The sequence below is a fragment of the Echiichthys vipera genome (assembly GCF_963691815.1).
Source record: "Echiichthys vipera genome assembly, chromosome: 6".
Classification (NCBI taxonomy): domain Eukaryota; kingdom Metazoa; phylum Chordata; class Actinopteri; order Perciformes; family Trachinidae; genus Echiichthys; species Echiichthys vipera.
The window spans coordinates 10,320,264-10,339,315 of NC_139831.1; the positions used below are offsets into that span (position 1 = coordinate 10,320,264).

General features: G+C 38.7%; 1 protein-coding gene across 9 annotated transcripts in view; it reads right to left on the reverse strand.

Moving 5' to 3' along the window:
- Positions 1-19,052, reverse strand: part of diaph2 (diaphanous-related formin 2) — a gene marked incomplete at its 3' end in the record, with an annotated part of 383,236 nt that overhangs the window by 66,000 nt on the left and 298,184 nt on the right. For all 9 annotated transcript variants that reach the window (XM_083915494.1, XM_083915493.1, XM_083915499.1 and 6 more), the window contains one exon: positions 4,910-5,074. In XM_083915494.1, the coding sequence (XP_083771620.1) occupies positions 4,910-5,074 (165 nt within the window). The remainder of the gene's footprint in view (positions 1-4,909; positions 5,075-19,052) is intronic.

A 19,052-nucleotide genomic window follows, 5' to 3' on the forward strand; every position in this document is an offset into this window, starting at 1 on the left:
ATTCTTTAATACTGCAGATGCTTTGTGCTGTGAATGCATTACACAGGGAAATGCAACAAAGAAAGAAGTTAGCAAAGATGTTCCGTCTGCGTCAAACAACTCAATGTCTCAATATTGAAATGAAGGTCTGAGGCACACCAGCCATATCAAGAAGTTAAATTCAGGGCTCTTCTCCAAATTATTAGCTGCCAAGAAGTCATTAGATTTGGCATTTAGAACAAATCAGTAATAATTGATAAAGTAGGTCCACTTTCTCAAAGATAAATAACTAGCAGACGTCTCCCCAAAATTCCTTCACTGACAAGAAAAGCAGAGAGGGATGCTGGAAAGGAGCTAGCTCCGTCATTTTCACAGGATGAGAAAATAAAAGTTTAAAAAAAACATTCGAGTAGAAACAACCATTGATTCCTTGTGCTCTGCAAGCAGATGGGATTAGCCTTTCTGTCAGCAAAGCAGAGGAGCCAAAAACTATAAATAATATCTGAAGAATATGGTGATTAAAGGATTGTTTTTATATGAATACATTATCTTATAACCAGACCCCCCCCACCCCCCATTTCAACCACACCACAGCACTTTATCCCACTCAGTTCCCTCCCCTTATCCATAGCAGGGAAGTTTAAATCAGTAATAAAATATTCATATGCAGCTATTTGCTTGAGAGAATAATTTATTTTCTTGGGTGGATGCCTCTTTTAGAGATATGCAACTCTGGAATCCTTGAGGGAGCTTTGTGTTGTGTGTTGGTGCACTTTGATCAGTGGCAATGAAAAGTTTGTTTCAGATGGGGATCAGAGAACAGAGAGGAGAAGGATTCAGACAAGGGGACCTTGCCATTCACGTTAATGGATTGTGAAGACCAAGAGCATGCCTTGTGGACACCATGTCATCATCCTGACACCAGGAACTTTTGGGGCGGTGCCGGGAGGGATGAACAGACTGCAGACGGTGGAAAAGCAAAGACAGTTCAATAAATGTTTAACAGACTTGTCTACTCAGGAAAAAATGAACTCTTGGCTTCTTTTGAGATGACATGGTTTTTACCTTGTTATTAATATTACCACTTTAATAACTAATCTGCTTTGCTCCATGTGCTTTATACACTGCTGTCAGTAACCACATTTTCTATAACACTGGCAAGAAGCAGAAGTAATTTTAGTTTTATTCTTTGATCCAAAGTAAATTTATATTTTACATTTACCTCAATACTAAACTTTTCTCACTTGTGTATTCACTTTTTTATGTTTATTGACAACATATAAATGTGTTATACAACCAACACAGTAAAGTGTGTTATAGTGGTAAGGTTAGCAGTTATGGAGTGTCCCATTATTCTACCTTTAGTAGAAGGGAATAATACATATTACAAAAACCTTTTTGAAGTCGTAAGCAACTCTAACAACTCTAAGAAATACAGGTGGAAAGAGAACTGCAAAAAATTATTACTGCAGTGATGGCACATACAGTACATTAGCAGCTGTTAGCTAATGAAACTTTAGCCCCTTTTGCACAGAGATTCTGCAACAGCACTGCAATGAAGGTATGCCACACCGCCGGCTTTTTTAATTTACACAGAAACAAGCAAAAGCAGTGTAATGCCGTCCCAATGTGTGATTTCACATAAGAGCCAGAATTCTGAAAGCAAAGAAGTACTAGCATCGAATAGCTCCGCCCTGCAGGCTGGCCCTTCTACACAGATGCTGGTTCTGCGCTGTTGCAGCTCGGTGACTACCTCCGCTACTGGCTCAGAGGTACAGCAGATCCTTCTTTCAATCCCGTCTCCATATTATTCAAACAGACAGCGGGGTGTAATAAAGGCATACCAGCCCTGCAACAAAAAGGCTGTGTGAAAGGGGCTTATGTTTAACAGGTTAAGAGGCTTGCCCAAGCCCTTATCTCCTGTAGCACTTTTATCAGTGAGTCACTGACATTATCTCCTATTCTGAGATCCTTTCAAATAATACATTTTAATCTGTTTTATAACTTCTTACAGCTCCCAAGTCAGTACTGGATGTTTCTTCATCGGAATTGGCAGAAAGGAAAGTTTAAGTATCTACTCTAGATCTCTAGATGCTTCCATCAAGGCGGAGGTTTTGTCAGAGGTAGCACTAATGGTCAATTGTTGTTCCATCTGCTATTGTTTATTTAACGCCAGATGTCATATCATCGTGTCTTCTTTTTCTATGATTCATGGTGACAGTGTAGGAGATATGGATCTTGTGCTGTGGTGTTGAATGATGTATTGTCTGCATTTGAGTTGGGTCTGTAAAGCAAATCACCCCTTAGCAATCACCCCTTGAACAATTTTTGAATGTTTTGCAGGTAGAAGCATCTGAAGCTTAGTATGCTCATGTAAATACCAATGCTGATGCAATTTTAGTTCCCATTTGAATCTAAGGTACAGTACTACATATTAACTATATCATAATAGAAGAGAGTGGATGAAAACAAAAGAGAAGAACTCAGTGCTAATCTGAAAAACAGGAGTGAGAACTGAGTAAAAATTAATTTGATTACATTTGAGGAAATACAAGTAATATTTATATATCTATTGATAGAATGATGGCAGAAAGATGCAGTGAGTGTGTGTGTAAGAGAGAGAAAGACAGTACATTTTCACCCTCATTTAACCTTAGGTGGACAAAGCCTTGGCTGTTTGCTTTGTTCCACATAAACTAAAACGACAGTATATAAACAACAGAGACATGATCGTGGTCATAATTATGCATTACCTGATGATTCAATTAGGTAGGAATCAATGTGTGGGTATGTTACCTCTGGACACTGAGTGGGGTCGTTAACTCACTTCTCCTCTGGTAAACCTAACTATCATTCCCTAACTCATTGATTTTATCCGTAACACCGGTCCTCGCTCTGCAGTGACGTAATATAACTGTCTGCCTGACTAACGTTAGCCCTTGCAGGAGGTTTCCAGGCCAGGTTCACGTAAAATAGGCGAAATCAGGACAGATTACGGCAGGATTTGTATTTACTGCCAGTCAAAGCAAAAAAAAGGTCTCATTTGTGATATTTTTTTAAAGTTTATCTTCATAGAAGATTCAGATTGAAGATGTTTATTTGACCAAAAATATTTGGAATAAAACAAAAATGGTAAAAAAAAATGTACCAACAAAAAAAGGGGGCAATACTTTAATTAACCACTGTTTATAAACATTCAATATTAATTCTTTATTAATGTGCAGTATTTGTCAGCAGTAACATCTCCTAAGACATGTTTTATTTTATAACAACTGTTTTATTATAGTGGCATACGCTTGTCCAGAGATGGAATTTAAGAGTTAGAGTAAAGTTAAAGTAAAGCGTTACCAAAAAGAGACCTGCGTTCATAACCTTCCAGACTAAGATGGCATTGAAGAAAAATAAAAATAAAAAAAGGGTTTAGAGGTTCGATGTCTGTGATAGCTGAAAAAAAAAAATCTTTGGCAGATGCAGTGGCATTATGACCTACTAAAATACTAAAAAATGATATGGAAGGAAATCACACAGCAGGTGAGAGTGGTTACATTCTCAAAAAAACAGTGCAAAAACTTAAAAGAAAGACGTAAAAGGATGTCAGGGCCAACCAAGGGAATATAAAGACCAAAATAGGTGGCCAGAAAAATACAGTATGGTGCACTCTCCCAAACCCAAAACTTTCTGGGAGTTTTAAGATAAGGAAAGTGAAATCACCACTAAATCTGGAACTTGCAGGTAGTTGACTCAAAGCAAAAAAACTCCATGGACTATCAGGTGAGTGAGAGAAATGTTTCCACCACTGTTGCTCCCTCAAAGATTACAGTTGTATCATGTCCTCTGGGGCTCTATGTCTATTTGTCATTAGCGCTGCAACTAATGCATACTTTCATTATTGATTCATCTGTCAATCATTTTCTAAATTAATTGATTAGTTGTTTGGTCTATAAAATGTCAGAAAATAGTAAAAACAAATGTGAATCAGTGGCCTTGTTTGTCCATGGCTCAAAAATACTCTGTATACACTGTATTGTCATACAGTAGTAAAGCAACAGAAAACTTACACATTTAAGAAGCTGGAATGCGAGAATTTGGAATTGTTTTTCATGAAAAACGACTATAAATGATTGATTATGAAAATAGTTGCCGATTAATTTGTTGTTGACAAAACTACATTAATTAGCTCTATCTGTCACAACACAGAGTCAGAGGGAACAATAAAGTGGATTTAAAGGATAAATATAAAAAAATAATGGCTTTCCATTACAGACAGTGAGGCTTCTTTTTATCTGTACTTGCCACGGCAGATTTATTTAGACTTTACACAGTTTTTACGCTGCCTGGCAAATACAGATATATATTATGTAGTTGCAAATAACGTGATGCACATTGTTTAGGTTTAATTTTATAGTGGTAGGAGTAAGAAGTATTCGGCCCGTGCATGTTAAGTCTGTATGTTTAAGTAGAAATATTCTCGATCATAGGAATGATAAGTTATCATACGGTTTATCATACTATAATAATATTTAATTTAATTATTCAACTACTGACTATATCTGTCAGTTGTTTATTCTAAACATTAATAAACATGAGGCCGTAAGCTGTCACATGCATGAACATATTCGGGTCAGCACCCCCTGCTGAAAATACTTTCACTCGCACATGAGTTTCATCCATAAAAGAATAAAACTCTAATGTTTGAACATGTTTTCTCTATCAGTCAGGACCTCTGTTTTATCAACTTCAGATAAAACAGTTTAACCCACTAGTTCTTTTCACATTTCAGGGACAGCCACTATTTGGGAAAGTAAAAGTGTTTGCAAAAGACTGTTTGTGTGTGGGCGGTGGCTTGTTAGTCTGCATGTGTCTACTTTGAAGGAACTGTAAAAATGTGGCTTTTCATGTATATGGGCACAAACCTTAAACATATACTCACCATGAAGAGTATGCGGAAGTTGGCCAGTTCTCCGAAGAAATCCTCCACACTGACCGAGTGAGGGTCAAAGGCAAAATAGCTGCCTATGGTCTCGTAGAGCTTCTGCATGTTCTTGTGCATCGTGGACAGTTTTTCATACTGCTCCCTTGCATGCTTAGAGAAGCCGTGAGATGGAAAGAGTTAAGGGAAATTTGTGATAAAACATGTCTTGAATACAGAAAAAATATTTAAAAGCTACTGTAATCATCAGTATAATGACAACTCACAAATATGTTCATCTGTGACAAAACGGACCATTGTGTGAAATGATCATTTCAGAGGCTTTATAGCATTCAAAAAGCCCAACTATGTCAAGGTCAACAAAACAGAACACTGTATAAAGAGGGGTCAGAGACAATCTAATGTGCCATTACAATAAGGTCTATCAACTCACTTTGAAGTCAATAGCATGGTGAGCTAATAGCTGCAGCACTGGTGTAATGGAAAGGTGTTTTGTAGTCAGCAGCATGACACAGATGGTTGCTGGAAAAGCTGATTGCAGTCATTGTTCTATTGTTTCTCCCAACAACAGTGGGGTCAGGTTGTTTTGAACCTCACAGCTCATGACGCACTGTGTAATTTACTGAACAGGCGAGCACTTTTCTCCTGGTGAATGGCTATTGACAGCCGGCATCAGTTAAGCATTATCACAGCAGCCACTGACCTCATGGAGACTGCACTTGGACACTCCAAGACTCGCACGCCCTTTGTGGGATGTGTAGAAACACAAAAACATATACACCAATCTGTACACTTATATGTTCATGCTCGCAAATACAATACATACTCCACCAGCACTAGTTTGGATGCATCAGCAATTGTGTCCAACAGCTGCTGTATCTTCAGTCTTTTTTTTTTGATTGTTAGAATTGTGGTTTTATATTTATAGTTCTGACCATCAGTTCCATTGGTTACAATAGCATTGTACTTGCAAGTTACAAATTGGTCCAACTGAGCAACATGTTTCTAATAATGCCTTGTACAGAAAAACCTCGAGTGTGCATAATTTGTCAAAGTTGCCATTCACCTTTGTTTTCTCTCACAAATACATTTAGGTAATGTATTTGTTTAGAGCCTGTCTATATTTCCAGATTTTTACCAATGTCTTTGGTGAGTACAATATGATCATAACATAACCGATTAGAGCAAGACAATAAAACCCAAATTATAAAAATATGTTTTTTTAATCAATATCTTTGTGTTTTGGACATGAACACAGCTTTTCACTTTACTGTCAATGTCAATAAATCCTGTTCAATCCTTTATACATTTCTGTGTAAGTTAAAACTGGCAATATTGGTAAATAAAATGCATGAACTAGTCAGCGGTTCTGTGTCTCTAATCGTATATGTCTTTGCGACGTCAGACATGAACATGAATGCTTAAACTGCCTGTGTATGGTGTAACTGATTTTGATGTATACATCAAAGATAAATACATTGATAATAAATAAAAGGTTTTTGTCAAACAATAAAGAAAAGATTCCGATTATGCTTCAACATGTTAACTAAGGCAGCAACCTCTCGTTCACAGCGTCACAGGTACAGAAAGAGTGCTCATACTGTATGCAGTCGCCTTGGCAACATACACAGACACAGCCGTATGTGGCCTGTGATTGTCAGGGCTAAATAGCTATAGTTATTGTTCTTTGTAGGCAATCTTCCATTATCATGTAAAAACCACTGATTTTCTACAGTGAAATGTGGCAAGTTTGTTTGTTCTGTAATCTAAGTAGATGTCCACACTGATGTATGTGGATTGTTCTGTCTCCCTGGGCAAGCTATTATTATTCACACCTTTGCTTGTGATGTATTTGTACTCTTACTGAACATTTGCTCAAGCAAGCAAGCAAGTGTGTGTGTGTGTGTGTGTGTGTGTGTGTAAATCTGTGTCATTGGATTTTGAAATTAAATAGCCACTGAATTTCTAGCACTCATTTATGCATCAAAATGTAACTCTTTATTTTTCGATGTTCATAAATCCAATGCTAAAGAATTAAAAGTAAAAAAAAAAATCAAGGTTAAAAAATTCAAGGTGTGTAGCTGAAAGGGAATAAAAGCACTGACGGTAGGCTAGTTGGATAACCTCCCTGCAAGATAGTGTTAACCAAAACAACAGCAACTGACGTGTTGTGTGGGCTTGCTGCATGGTGGCCAACTGCAATGGCCAGCATGCAGCAAGCCCACACAGCATACCCCTTTTCTTTCACACTACCTTTAGCTCAGATTTCATCCACCTCACCCTCACTTCTTTTTGTGTGTGAAGACTTGGGCTCGACAGACACATGTAAAAGTAAAACGTTGCGAAAGAAAGCTACCCTTTCAACATATAAACTCCTGACAGAGTTGTACTGTCAGATTTCAGTTTTTGTGGTTGCATTTGTTTGGAAAATGTTTAAATGATCCTTGTAATAGAAATCCCTTTCTAGAGACAAATCTACTACAACCAACAGTATATGATTCAGAATCAAAATCAGAAATAATGATGAATTAATAATCCCCGGGGGGAAAATTGCTTGTCATTTATTAGTGAAGCTGAACCTCACTGATTCATCCAAAAACACTACTTCCGTCAATTTCAAGTACTAGACTGAGCTTAATTTAAAATGCCCCCTTTTACCGAAATTGATTTAAAATGATACAATGGTAAATTTATAAAATACATGAATATGTAAACGATTTAGCTATGAAATACATGTTGATATTATACTGGTATGGAAATGCTTTTCCCCAGTATTAAGATACAATATTGATGTCCACAGTGCTTTTAGCTCAGGAAATGTTCAGGTCACAACTGTTCCTCCCTGCACCTTCCTTGTAGAAGGGTAGTTAAAAAACTTTGAGGCAGTGGTTACTTTTATGGCTTCTGGTGGCTGTTTCCTTTTCTTTTCTTTTCTCTCTCTCTCTCTCTCTCTCTCTCTCTCTCTCTCACGTGTTTGCACATGCACAGCGGTAGATGTGTCCCGCTGGGGACTGGACTGGGCTTTTGCTCCTTGTATTTCCACATCAAAGACATGTCATATTGATGGAGCCGAACGGAACCGGTATGCTAGAGCCTTCATCAGACACAGAATGAACAGGCAAATACACCCCCCAACCCTCACACACACACACACACACACACACACACACACACACACACACACACACACACACACACACACACACACACACACACACACACACACACACACACACACACACACACACACACACACACACACACACACACACACACACACACACACACACACACACACACACACACACACTCACACTCTATGGATATATTGTTTATATATCTATGTATATACTGTACAGTACATATGCACACAGTCACACACCCATTCTTTGAATGTCTCTCTGTCAGGTTGTCCATTCCTCAGTTTTTCAGTCGTTGCAGCCTTTATTGTATCCTTCTCAAAGAAATATTTTTCTGTATTTCTCCTTTCTTCCAGTCCACCACCGTCTCTTTCAAACATATTCCCTTTATAATTTTGTCTACACCCCCCTTGATATTCCCCCCATTAAATTCTCAACTCAAACAAAAACTCCTTTCTTTCTAACCTACTCAGAGTGAAACTTTCAGAAGTATGCTGTCTGAGCTGTGTCTGAGATTCATGTCACTTGGGCTTGATGCAGAGCAAGAAGCAGAGGCGACGGATCTCAAGGTAAAGCATCACAGAGCCTTTGGTTGCCCTGACCCTGTTTGTCAGTCTCTCCTTTCCTCTTCTAGCTGTCGTCAGAGAAGTGCTGCCACCTGAACTTCCTGCGCACTGCACCTCCACAACGCAAAGCAAGACAATTGCTCCAGGTCTGAAGGGCTTATGGTTGCAAATATGGATATCTGTGGATTGCTTAGTAGAATTTATAGTAATGGTCAGATTAAAACACTTCATTTTGCAAATACGACTTTTAATTGCTCTGAGCCTTGTCTTTCTTGGAACTCTTCAAAGCCTAGGCCCTACTTATTAAGACTATTCTGAAGCTGGCACAACTGGATGATAAACAATTATAATTCCAAAAGGGCTTGTGGACCAGGATCAAGTCACCAAACATAACACACTAAGGCTTGGCTTACACAACTTCAGTTTCTGACAGTGTTGATTTACAAAGACGAAATCAGATGTAAAATGTGATCTCAATGGCAGTGCTAGTCAATGTTTGTAAAATTCTCTCTCTCTTAAATCTACGGTTCTTGCCAACACCCAACCCATCCTTGTAAAAATTTAGAATTAGTTCTTTGTCGTGTCACAGTGTCGTCATTACTGTGTTTAATCAGTCACTTTTTATCTGTGTTTGACATGCCAGGAAGGGTACATTTAACACCAGTAAGCTGTGATTAAGGACACTCATTTTTAACACCACACAGTGACATCAAATAATATCCAAGTCAGACTTACCCTAGATGTAAAAAAAAATAAATAGAAAAAGCCAGATCTCATTCAATTTCATGATAAAACCCAGACGAAGAAGACAGAAAAAAACTATTTATGAGCCAAAACAAAGTTAAAACAGTTTTCACAATGGCCACCTACGAGGATAGCAATACATTACCTGGTTTGTTTACCTGTGTGCATGAGAGAGTTATTAAAGTGCTGCATAAAACCCTACAGTGGGGGCCCAAAAAGCCTCCTTAATAAATCTCCTGTAACCTAGTTGCATTAATGTTTATTTAATGCTTTTCCTATGTGCTTGCTGGCCCCTCCATCCAAGGCCCCACACTAAGCCTGCTTTTCTCCAAACCCCACCATCCCTGCTCCCTTTATCCCCATACCTACTGCCAACAGCCCCTGTGGGCCAAATTACACCAAAGCTGCCCACTGACTGGACACAACCCATCGTATTGAGAGTGAGAGTGGGATGAGAGAGGGATGAAGGAATGTAGTGCAGAGGAAGAATAAAATAAAGATGATAAAAGTATTTCTAACTACTAATTTTTTGTTTGTTTGAAATCAACAGCTCTACATCTTTGCATCTTGCTTCCTTCAGTTAAAATACTTTTTTTAGTAGCATCACATCACATTTTTCAACTTGATACAGAAAGAGTGGAAAAGAAGAATTAGTAAGAAAAAGTCAAAATGCATTAATACTGTGTTGAGCTGACATCCGCATCGCGTTGTCTAACAAACAGCAGCTGAACTGCATTATGGCGATATTTACGTAATTTGGAAGATATTTACATACTGATTATTGCATTTTATGTAGATTTTGCACAAAAGTTCTCAATAAAATGAGAAAATGATCAGTACTTTTCAATTGTCGTGTATTTAATTCACACAACAGGCTTTACTCATCAGAAAACATGCTATATCGTGATCTATGCCGTTACGGTGAAATCAGCTATACCTGAATAGAAGCTTTTGCCTATATTGCCCAGTCCTACGTTATAGTTTTCGTCTCTATAAGTGACAAGGACAGGACCATTTTGTTGTGTTTGGTGATACAATCAGAGGGAGATCCGTAGGGCAAGCAGGAAAGAGGCTGGCAGTGTTCTGAGTTGAGACTGGGGCTCTCAGACGGAAAAAGCAGAGCAGCCAGTTCCAGAAAATTGCGATGTGACCTGGTGCAGAGGTGGATGGAGGAAGGAGGGAGGTGTGTGAGAGGAGAGAGGGTATTGTGAAAAGAGGGAGGGCGGTTAGGAAAGAGGATTCTCCAATATTTAAAGGCATCATACTGTATGTTTAACGGTGTAGATCATATCTGAACTTACTGACTAGTGTCTGAAAGTCAGAGAATCACCAAAGAGAATTGAAGAGATCACCAAAGCCATTAGAATACACCTTTGAACCGTATTTTTACTACTCCACTCAGTAGACAGTGAGGTATTCCGATTGATAAGTCAAAATGGCTGGTTCAACTCTAGTTGAAAAGTCATTGTCTCATAAACGATAGTCGACTCAGTGGATATACAGCTATCTGGCTTAGTGCCAATCAAGACCCACCCAAGATGAGTGTGATTGGTTTAAATAAATTCAGAAATGATTAGCAGTGTAGCCAGAACATACTCCACAGCACTGTGGAGAAGTCCCACTGCAATCCATCCAATATGTGTTGATATATTTCACTTTGGATTAAAGTGGAGGACAGACTCACAGAGAGACCAAACAACTGACTGGCCAACATTTTAAGCCAATAAAGATCTGCAGAAATATCCCTTATAGAGGTTGAGTAGTATCTTTGAACAAGACAGCCAAGTTGCATTTGATAACTGATTATCACCACTCTGGATAAAACATGACTAAATAATTAAAGAACAAGAGGATATGTGTTTTAGGCCTCTATTATCTCTGCTAATTTGAAATGGGAGCCAGAGAGGCCACGAATAAAGAATTCAAGTCAGGTTCAATTCACATGGTGAAAATAATTAAATCTGTATCAAACTGAATGCCTTAGTAAAACAGTACTCTCGAAAAATTGTTGGACTTTGTCCAAAGTAATTTCAACATCACCTTCGATGAAAATCAACCGTGTGCATTGAGAAACTATTGGGTTGATCAGTGTTTGTCACTGCACACATGCATAAACACACACACCAAAATGCCTCACCCACCCCCCTGTTGGATTACAGAAGGGGCCAACAGGGTGGTGATTACCCAGTGCCATATCCCTCCCCTTTGCAAAATGTAATTAATGTCATACTAAATGTGCTATTGCACTGATTACACTAACTTAACCTCTTCACCTTCATGTTCTCATTGTCTCAAATGCTTTCTCAAGTCAGTTTGCAGTCAGAATATTGAATATGGAACTTCATATATATACACACATATATACACATATATATACAAAATACATGGATAGCATAAACATATATTTAATAACTGTGAAATATGTTTTTAATACATCACAGGCTCAGTAGACTATATTACCACGTTAACACAGGGGTTATGACCTCTCCTCTCTCTCTCTATCCTCTGCATCATCTCCCCTGTAGCTCCTACCTCCCTTTTCTCTTGAAATTAAATGCCAGATTTGATGTCAATTTTACTGTCAATTTATTCTGCCCGTCTGCCCCTGAAATATTTATACCTGTAGAGAAGAAGGTTGTTTCTGCTTAAGCATTCAAAGCTCTTCACTACAGCACCCAGCTGGTGTTGGAACAACTCAATGAGGGGCAGGCTGGTGGGTGTAATGACTACATCTGATAAAGGAAAAGAGACTTTATAAATTAGATATGAGGGGATTAGGTCCGTGGGAATGACCTGTTGAATCATGGATAGGTTATTAAAAAAGAGAGAGACAGCATGGAACAATTTGAAAAATAATTTGGTGTCCACTATAATGATGCCAGTGAGTGAGAGTATGTGAACACATTCCCATTAAGATTATTGAAAAACACACCCACACAAAATTCATCTTTGATGACCTTTTATGGGGTTGTTGTCCTTTCATCCTCATCCAAAGCAATCTCATGTCACATCAATGCCCAGGGCGTGTGCCTCTCAGTGTAATTTTCACAGAGTGAAAAAATGACAATGCAAATCCACTGTGTTTACAATGTTCATACTTGTCAAACTATAAAAGGTCAAGTCCCTCGCTTCCCCTGTTGCTGATCTAATCGGTAAACATCAATCGCAATGTCCACATTACAATGCCCCTTGAAGTGACAAGTATGTGCAAGAACAGAGATGTCACACATGCCATTAAGCTTGTAAACAATATTATACAGCTGAACATTCACAGAAAACTCAAATGGAGAGCATTTTTAGATATTTATTATTCGGAAAAACGACCATGAGTGATGTTTGAGATGCCAGTTGACATTTATTGGTTTAGTCTTCAATATCTCCAGCCACCACCTTTCCTCAGCACAGAGCTAGTTGAATATGATGAAATAAACACAATATTTTCCTCTCATAGTTACACATGCTTTCATTTAAGTTATTTAATCTTGTTAAGATGCATATACTGCACACTTTTGAATACTGAAATAACATATAGTATTGCTGTATTCATACAGTTAGCTAGTACCAGACACAACTGCTGCTATTGGCGCTGCATTGTGTCTCATTTATACTGTACAGTTTCTGACCTGGCTTGCCTTTTTCCTAGATAATATATTAAAATACTAACAGACTATGCTCCTAGCCTCCTACTGGGGTGGAAAATTTCCTCGCAGTTTGATCAATTTAAAAGATTTGTCTGGCTTTGCTACTGGGGGAGTACAAATAATGTGTGGGACACAGTATAGACTTGTTTCTTTGCTCATGCCATGTCTATGTATGCCACGATGACAGTGATGAAACACAACTGCTGGTTTTGTGCTGTCTCTTTTTTTTAACAGCTTTTATCTAGCCTCTAACAAGCATTTTGCTCTCACAGAGACAATACGCTCATTGTCCAGCCTGTTTTCACCGAATCATAACTATTGTAGCATAGTCATACTGATCTATAATATACACATACGACACATTTAAATTCATTTCTAAAATATATTGTATTTTTAGCATTTCTTCTTTTTGTTGAGACGATAATGTCAATGCATTTGAGCATTATATATAATTATGTATATATATATATATATATATCTTGTGTTCATCCTCTGACAGTTAGGCTATACAGTATAATATCTATTTGAGTTTTATTTTTATCAATCATTAGATCAGACTGCATGGTTTGAGTTTAAGCCAAGTCTAATGGTGTGCAAGGCATGATAAGTACAGCTCAAATAGCAGCCTTGCACTTGCCTTGCTGCCATGCACTGAGCTACAATGTAATCAAAGGGGGCAACTGCGCACCGAACATATGTGTAAACTTAAACTATTTGTTTTTTTCCCACTCCAGTGCCTTTTGGCATTATCCTGAGATTTTAGAACAAGACATCACCATCTTTCCATAATACGAACTGACTCTTACGATAACAATCTGAGCAAAAACAAGCATTTTTACAGAATGTATATAGCTGGTGCACAGATACCCGGTTCAATAACATTACAGCCTAATTTCTGCAACTAACTTATAGTTATGGCATACTGAACCCAGCATCAGTCAGACCGGCTCGGATGAGGAATATATTGTGCACTAAAAAGGGCGACTAGCAGACTTATCAGAATGGTAAGAGAGGTTAGCATATTCTATTAGTTTCTGTTGTTTTTTGGCTTGTAACTGTCAGTGGCTGACAGCTATGACGGCAGTGTGTTTTCTCTCTCTACTGACAGTCCGCTCTGCGCTGGAGGTTTCAGGTTTCCTTGCTTGTGTTGTGTCGAAGTTGTTCCCCTGTTGAATAGTGTTTCACATATTAGACTGTGATTGGTTTATGTATTGGTGACTGGGTTTGCCTGGGATACATTTGAATGTCAGATTTCAGAGAAGTGCACAGACATCTCCTCCTTCAGTAAAATAATGTGAAAACACTTCTAGTGACAAACTTTGCACAGACACAAGTCACTATACTCAGTGTCAGACATTTTAAGTCATAGACAGAAGAAAAACACATGTTTGAGGGGAGGAGGACATAAAAAAAAAGAGGAAAACTATACAAATGAATACTAAAATACTACTTTGTCAGAGGACGGATGACAATTGCCTGAATTGTTGGGATGTTGTAAACCCTTTCTTTACAACCTGCTACCACTTCTAAAAAATAAAGTAGGAAAGTATTCAAAAAGCACTATTTGACCAAGGCTTGCTCCCAGCATGCCCACATTATGTCAACTTTGTATGATCACGAGGCATAAAGGTGGAAATGTAACCTCTTAGGTGGCCACTTAATGCGAGCCAAGTATTCAAGCATGGCTGCGCGGTTTGCAAATGTTGGGTAGCCTTTGATGTGTGCAGGGAGGTTATTTAAATGTCAATGGAATCTTGTGGCTTAATGAAAAGATAATTCTGTTCGGATTTCGGACAAAACATCCGAGTCTGGACTGGACTGCAGAGACGGGGGGGGGGAGGTACATATTGTTGAATTGCTCCAGTGTAATGAAAATCATAAAAAAAAAGATGGGTTGAGAGAGAGAGAGAGAGAGAGTGAGAGAGAGAGTATATTGATCAGATTCCCTCAGTGCATCCACTGGTCCAGCAGCTATTGGGACAGAGTACAGCGCCATTCAATAACCTTATCATTACCACAGCACAAACCCATTCAGCAGGTCAGCCTATTTGGCCCCTGCTTCAGAATGTGTGTTTGCTTGTGTTTTTGTGTGAGTGTGCGTGTGTGCATGCAGAGGGGAAAAAAGGGAAAAAAAGAGGGTCAATTTCGATTCTTTAAGCCAATGAATCCCATTATAAGACCCCTTACAACACATTTCTTTGTTCGGAACACTTTCAGGCTAATGAAGTGTCTTAAGAGTAGAGTTAGAAGTAAAAAGAAGATGCTATCTACTAAAGGCTGTTGTTAAGCACAGGTAACGTTATTGGTGGACAAAACCACCTTCAAAGTCAGAGGATAGTGGATGTTACGAAACAAAGTTTGCCTGAAAGCACTCTATATTGCATAAGTCATAGGTTAAGTTTCCTACAGTATAGCTGTGCCATAGTGCTCGGTGATTGACATTCTGTAAATTAAACCTAATTTTCACAGCTGGCAAAGGGAGGCATGGAAAAAGCAAAATGGAGAAATTCAAACAATCCTTGCTGAACCATTAAGCTTCAGTTGGATTGCTTTAAATACAAAAGGAAAACCTACTCTTTTATTAAATTACAGTCAGACATGAGTGGCAGAAGTAGTCAAAGACAGAGAGCTAGAGAAGGAAAAACACAGACTGGGGAGAAAAGAATAATGGAGCCATCTCCATTGGCAACGCAGAGGCACAGAGGCTATTTTTAGCAAATTAATTTAAGGCTCTAAATAATTAACTGATAATTATCTGGCAATCAAAAGTAAGATAAAATGACCTCCCCAAGAGTTTTTTTGTCATGTGGCTCAGCAGGCAGCCAGAGGAGCTTTGTGTGACACGCCAGTCAAAAGACAGCTGGGTGTCATGTTGCAGAAAGAGGAAGAAAAAAAATGACAGGGGGAATACAATAAGATGTACTTGCTAGAAGGCAAGTGGATTTGCCAATGAATAGTGCCTAAAATGTGAAACAAAACTGGTACTTGCACTCCACAGTATTTATTTGTGGGATAATAAATGTGTGTAGCAGGTGCCTCCTGGTATTTTGTCTCAATCTCTATACATTTATATCAAGTTATGAATATTTTCTCTGACAGTGTGACAAAGCTAAAATGAAGAGTGGCGACAAAAAAGTTCAGTAGTTGTGGTTATAAGTTCAGTGGAGAGCTAGCGGATGTTTTGTGCCAAAGTTAGGTTATCTCCATACCTGACCCTGGCAACATTCCCTCTTAAGAGAGAAGGAAAGGGGAGAGAGAGCAGTGACAAGCAGTTGATGAACTGCCTCTAGCTATGTGTGTCCTCCAACCTGTACAAATAAAAATATTCTTATTGTCAATTCATCTCCTTTTTACCAAGAATCTCCTCTCCTCTCGTTTTCATCTCTCTGACCCTCACACTTTTTTACTTCTGCTCTCTATCCCATTACTTCCTCAGTTCCTATGCTCCTGTTGGGTAGTGCTGGAAAGAGGAAAACAGGGAAACTACAAGAAACAAATGTTATATGATGGTACAGTATACATACAGTATAATGCGACTGTTAAATTAAAGAACTCTATTAAGCTACAAAATAAATTGTGTTGAATGTCAATATTAACACTAGTGGAACACCATACTGCCACTGGGCCATTATATCCAAACAAACAAGTAAGTTCCATTTCTATAGACGGCAATTTGCAGCCTGTGCATACAACTATTTCCCAAATATAAATATACAACCACCCCCCTCATTAGAACCAACTGTAAAAGAGGACATAACTCAGACAATTAAACAAAAATGGTTGACAACAAATAAAAGTCTATGGACACAATGGCAGGTTCAGCAAACCTTACCAAGCCCCATACATTAAATAGCTTGACACCTCTTATTGAATCAACATTAGGCGGTAAACAATGTTCTTTTGTTCTTACTGGGTAATGGATGTGACTTGAGATGTAGCAAAGTGCAATACTTGTGATAGAATGTACAAAAATAAAAGTACCAATGACCCCCCCCTAAATACTCCCCAGAAAAAAATCACCAGATTAACCACTTGTTTATTAGTCCCGACCCTCTCTGTATATTTTCCAAGAGATGTAATCAACAGTACAGGACAAACTGCTTCTGGACGCACTTATATGGGCCTACAACCAATCACAGCAACCGAATGGCAGTACTTGCTCCTTTTCAGAAAGTTGGTGGCCAGGTCTGTGCTGAAGACTTCAGACTGGACTTGTTTGACTTCACATAAACAGAAAACAGTTGTTATTGATCCCAACAATGTCAAGCCACTTGATATCTGTATGTATGGGAGATGGACCAGACCTGTCTGCCAGAACAAATGAAACAGGAGTTTGGCAGATATGTCTGGTTTCCAGGCTACAAAAAATAACTTTGTTATATTAATAAGAGTAAATGTAATTAATTACTTCCCTATATATCTTTGCATACTATGTTCTTTTTTAGGGTCTGGGGATTTCAGAGAGGGCACAATTAGCTTGACAGTGTGATGTGCTTTTGTGAGAGCTAAGGTTGACAGGCCTACCTAGCTTCCCCACTGCGCAACCTTTTATAAAATCAATGCCACCACTAAACAAAACTCTCCCCCATGGAGCCGGGCCCTGTTACAGTCTCCTTCCCCCTTCGAGCATGGGGAGGAAAACACAGACAAACAGATAAATTACAGCCTCCCAAGCTGCCCTGCTTTCATCCTCCAGCCTGTCTACCATTTTGAAGTGACATAACTACTGTCAGAAAATATAAAAAAATAAAAAAGTGATTATTTTATTGAAACAAACTTCACTTTCTTTAGCCAATTATATTTTCTTTTCTCTGCAAAAACATAGAGCGATCTGTGAAAATCTTTGTTATTGGCTTAACTGGTTGTCGATGGATGACATAGCAAAAAGGTTTTAGAGGCTTTGTGCACATCCAACAACAGGATCTTAACAGTGAGTGGACCGCTGAAGAAAACATTTTTACACATTATCACTGCTGCGATACATGAATTGCACTCCCTGGAAAATACTGCAAGAATTATGTATTATCACAACATGAAGAAAAAGGAATGTGAGGAAGTGCTGTAGAAAGAGGATGAAAAGCATGTTATTTTAGAGGAGAAAAAAGACAATAGACTTAATTGTCATTTTTTTTTTATCTTACTATCCATCCACCCATCCATCTGGCAATGTGCCCAAACCAGAAGAAAACGAACCTCTGAAGGTGAGGAAGAAGTGTGACTTGTACATATACGGCAACGTGAATGTCTCACTGGAGAGATAGTGAGATTCAGGAAGAAATGAAGAACAGGCTCCATCGCTACGGTGTAATCCTCATCATCCCTACATGCACGTCTCCTACATGCTCTGACCAGGTGCCACCCTCGCCTAAACCAAATTGAGTGTTTCCAATCTCCCGTTGTGTGCTTCAAGTGTGAAAGAGAAACTTCATACTATGTCTGCACCTGGTTCTCCTGACATTGTCCGTAGTTCATATGTAAAAATGGCTATTGACTGTTCTATCTCTCCTCTACTTAGAGGGACTGGCGTCAGGCACTTGCAAAGTCACAGTGATAGCCGTGTTAGTGAAAAACCCAGACATCAAGACAACACTTCCTTTGTGAACAACTTCCATCCACTAATGCACTGTACAGTGTTTCTTGGCAAGTGATAAGGTGCTAAGATCAATGTGGGGACATCTCATCTGTTTCACAGAATCTTTTTCAAGACGGAAATCTGAATAACACATAAACACACCACCACACTATACTATACTATGTATGTAGCTCAGCTGTACCTGTTACAACTGCTCAATTTGGCAGTCTGTTGCTCTAATTTGCATGAGATTACATGCCTAGAGAGGCAAACTCTCCTTAATGGGTAGCATCATCCTCTGCAGGTGGCAGGGAAAGAAAACGTGAGTTGGGAACACAAAAATGATCTGCCTCCTCGAATACTCACTTGTCATTGGCTGATTGCTGCTCTGATGACATCCATTTGTGCTCTGAGATATAATTTTCAACTGCTCAATCTATCTTCATTAACATTAACTGCACCATTCCACAATGTGGACAC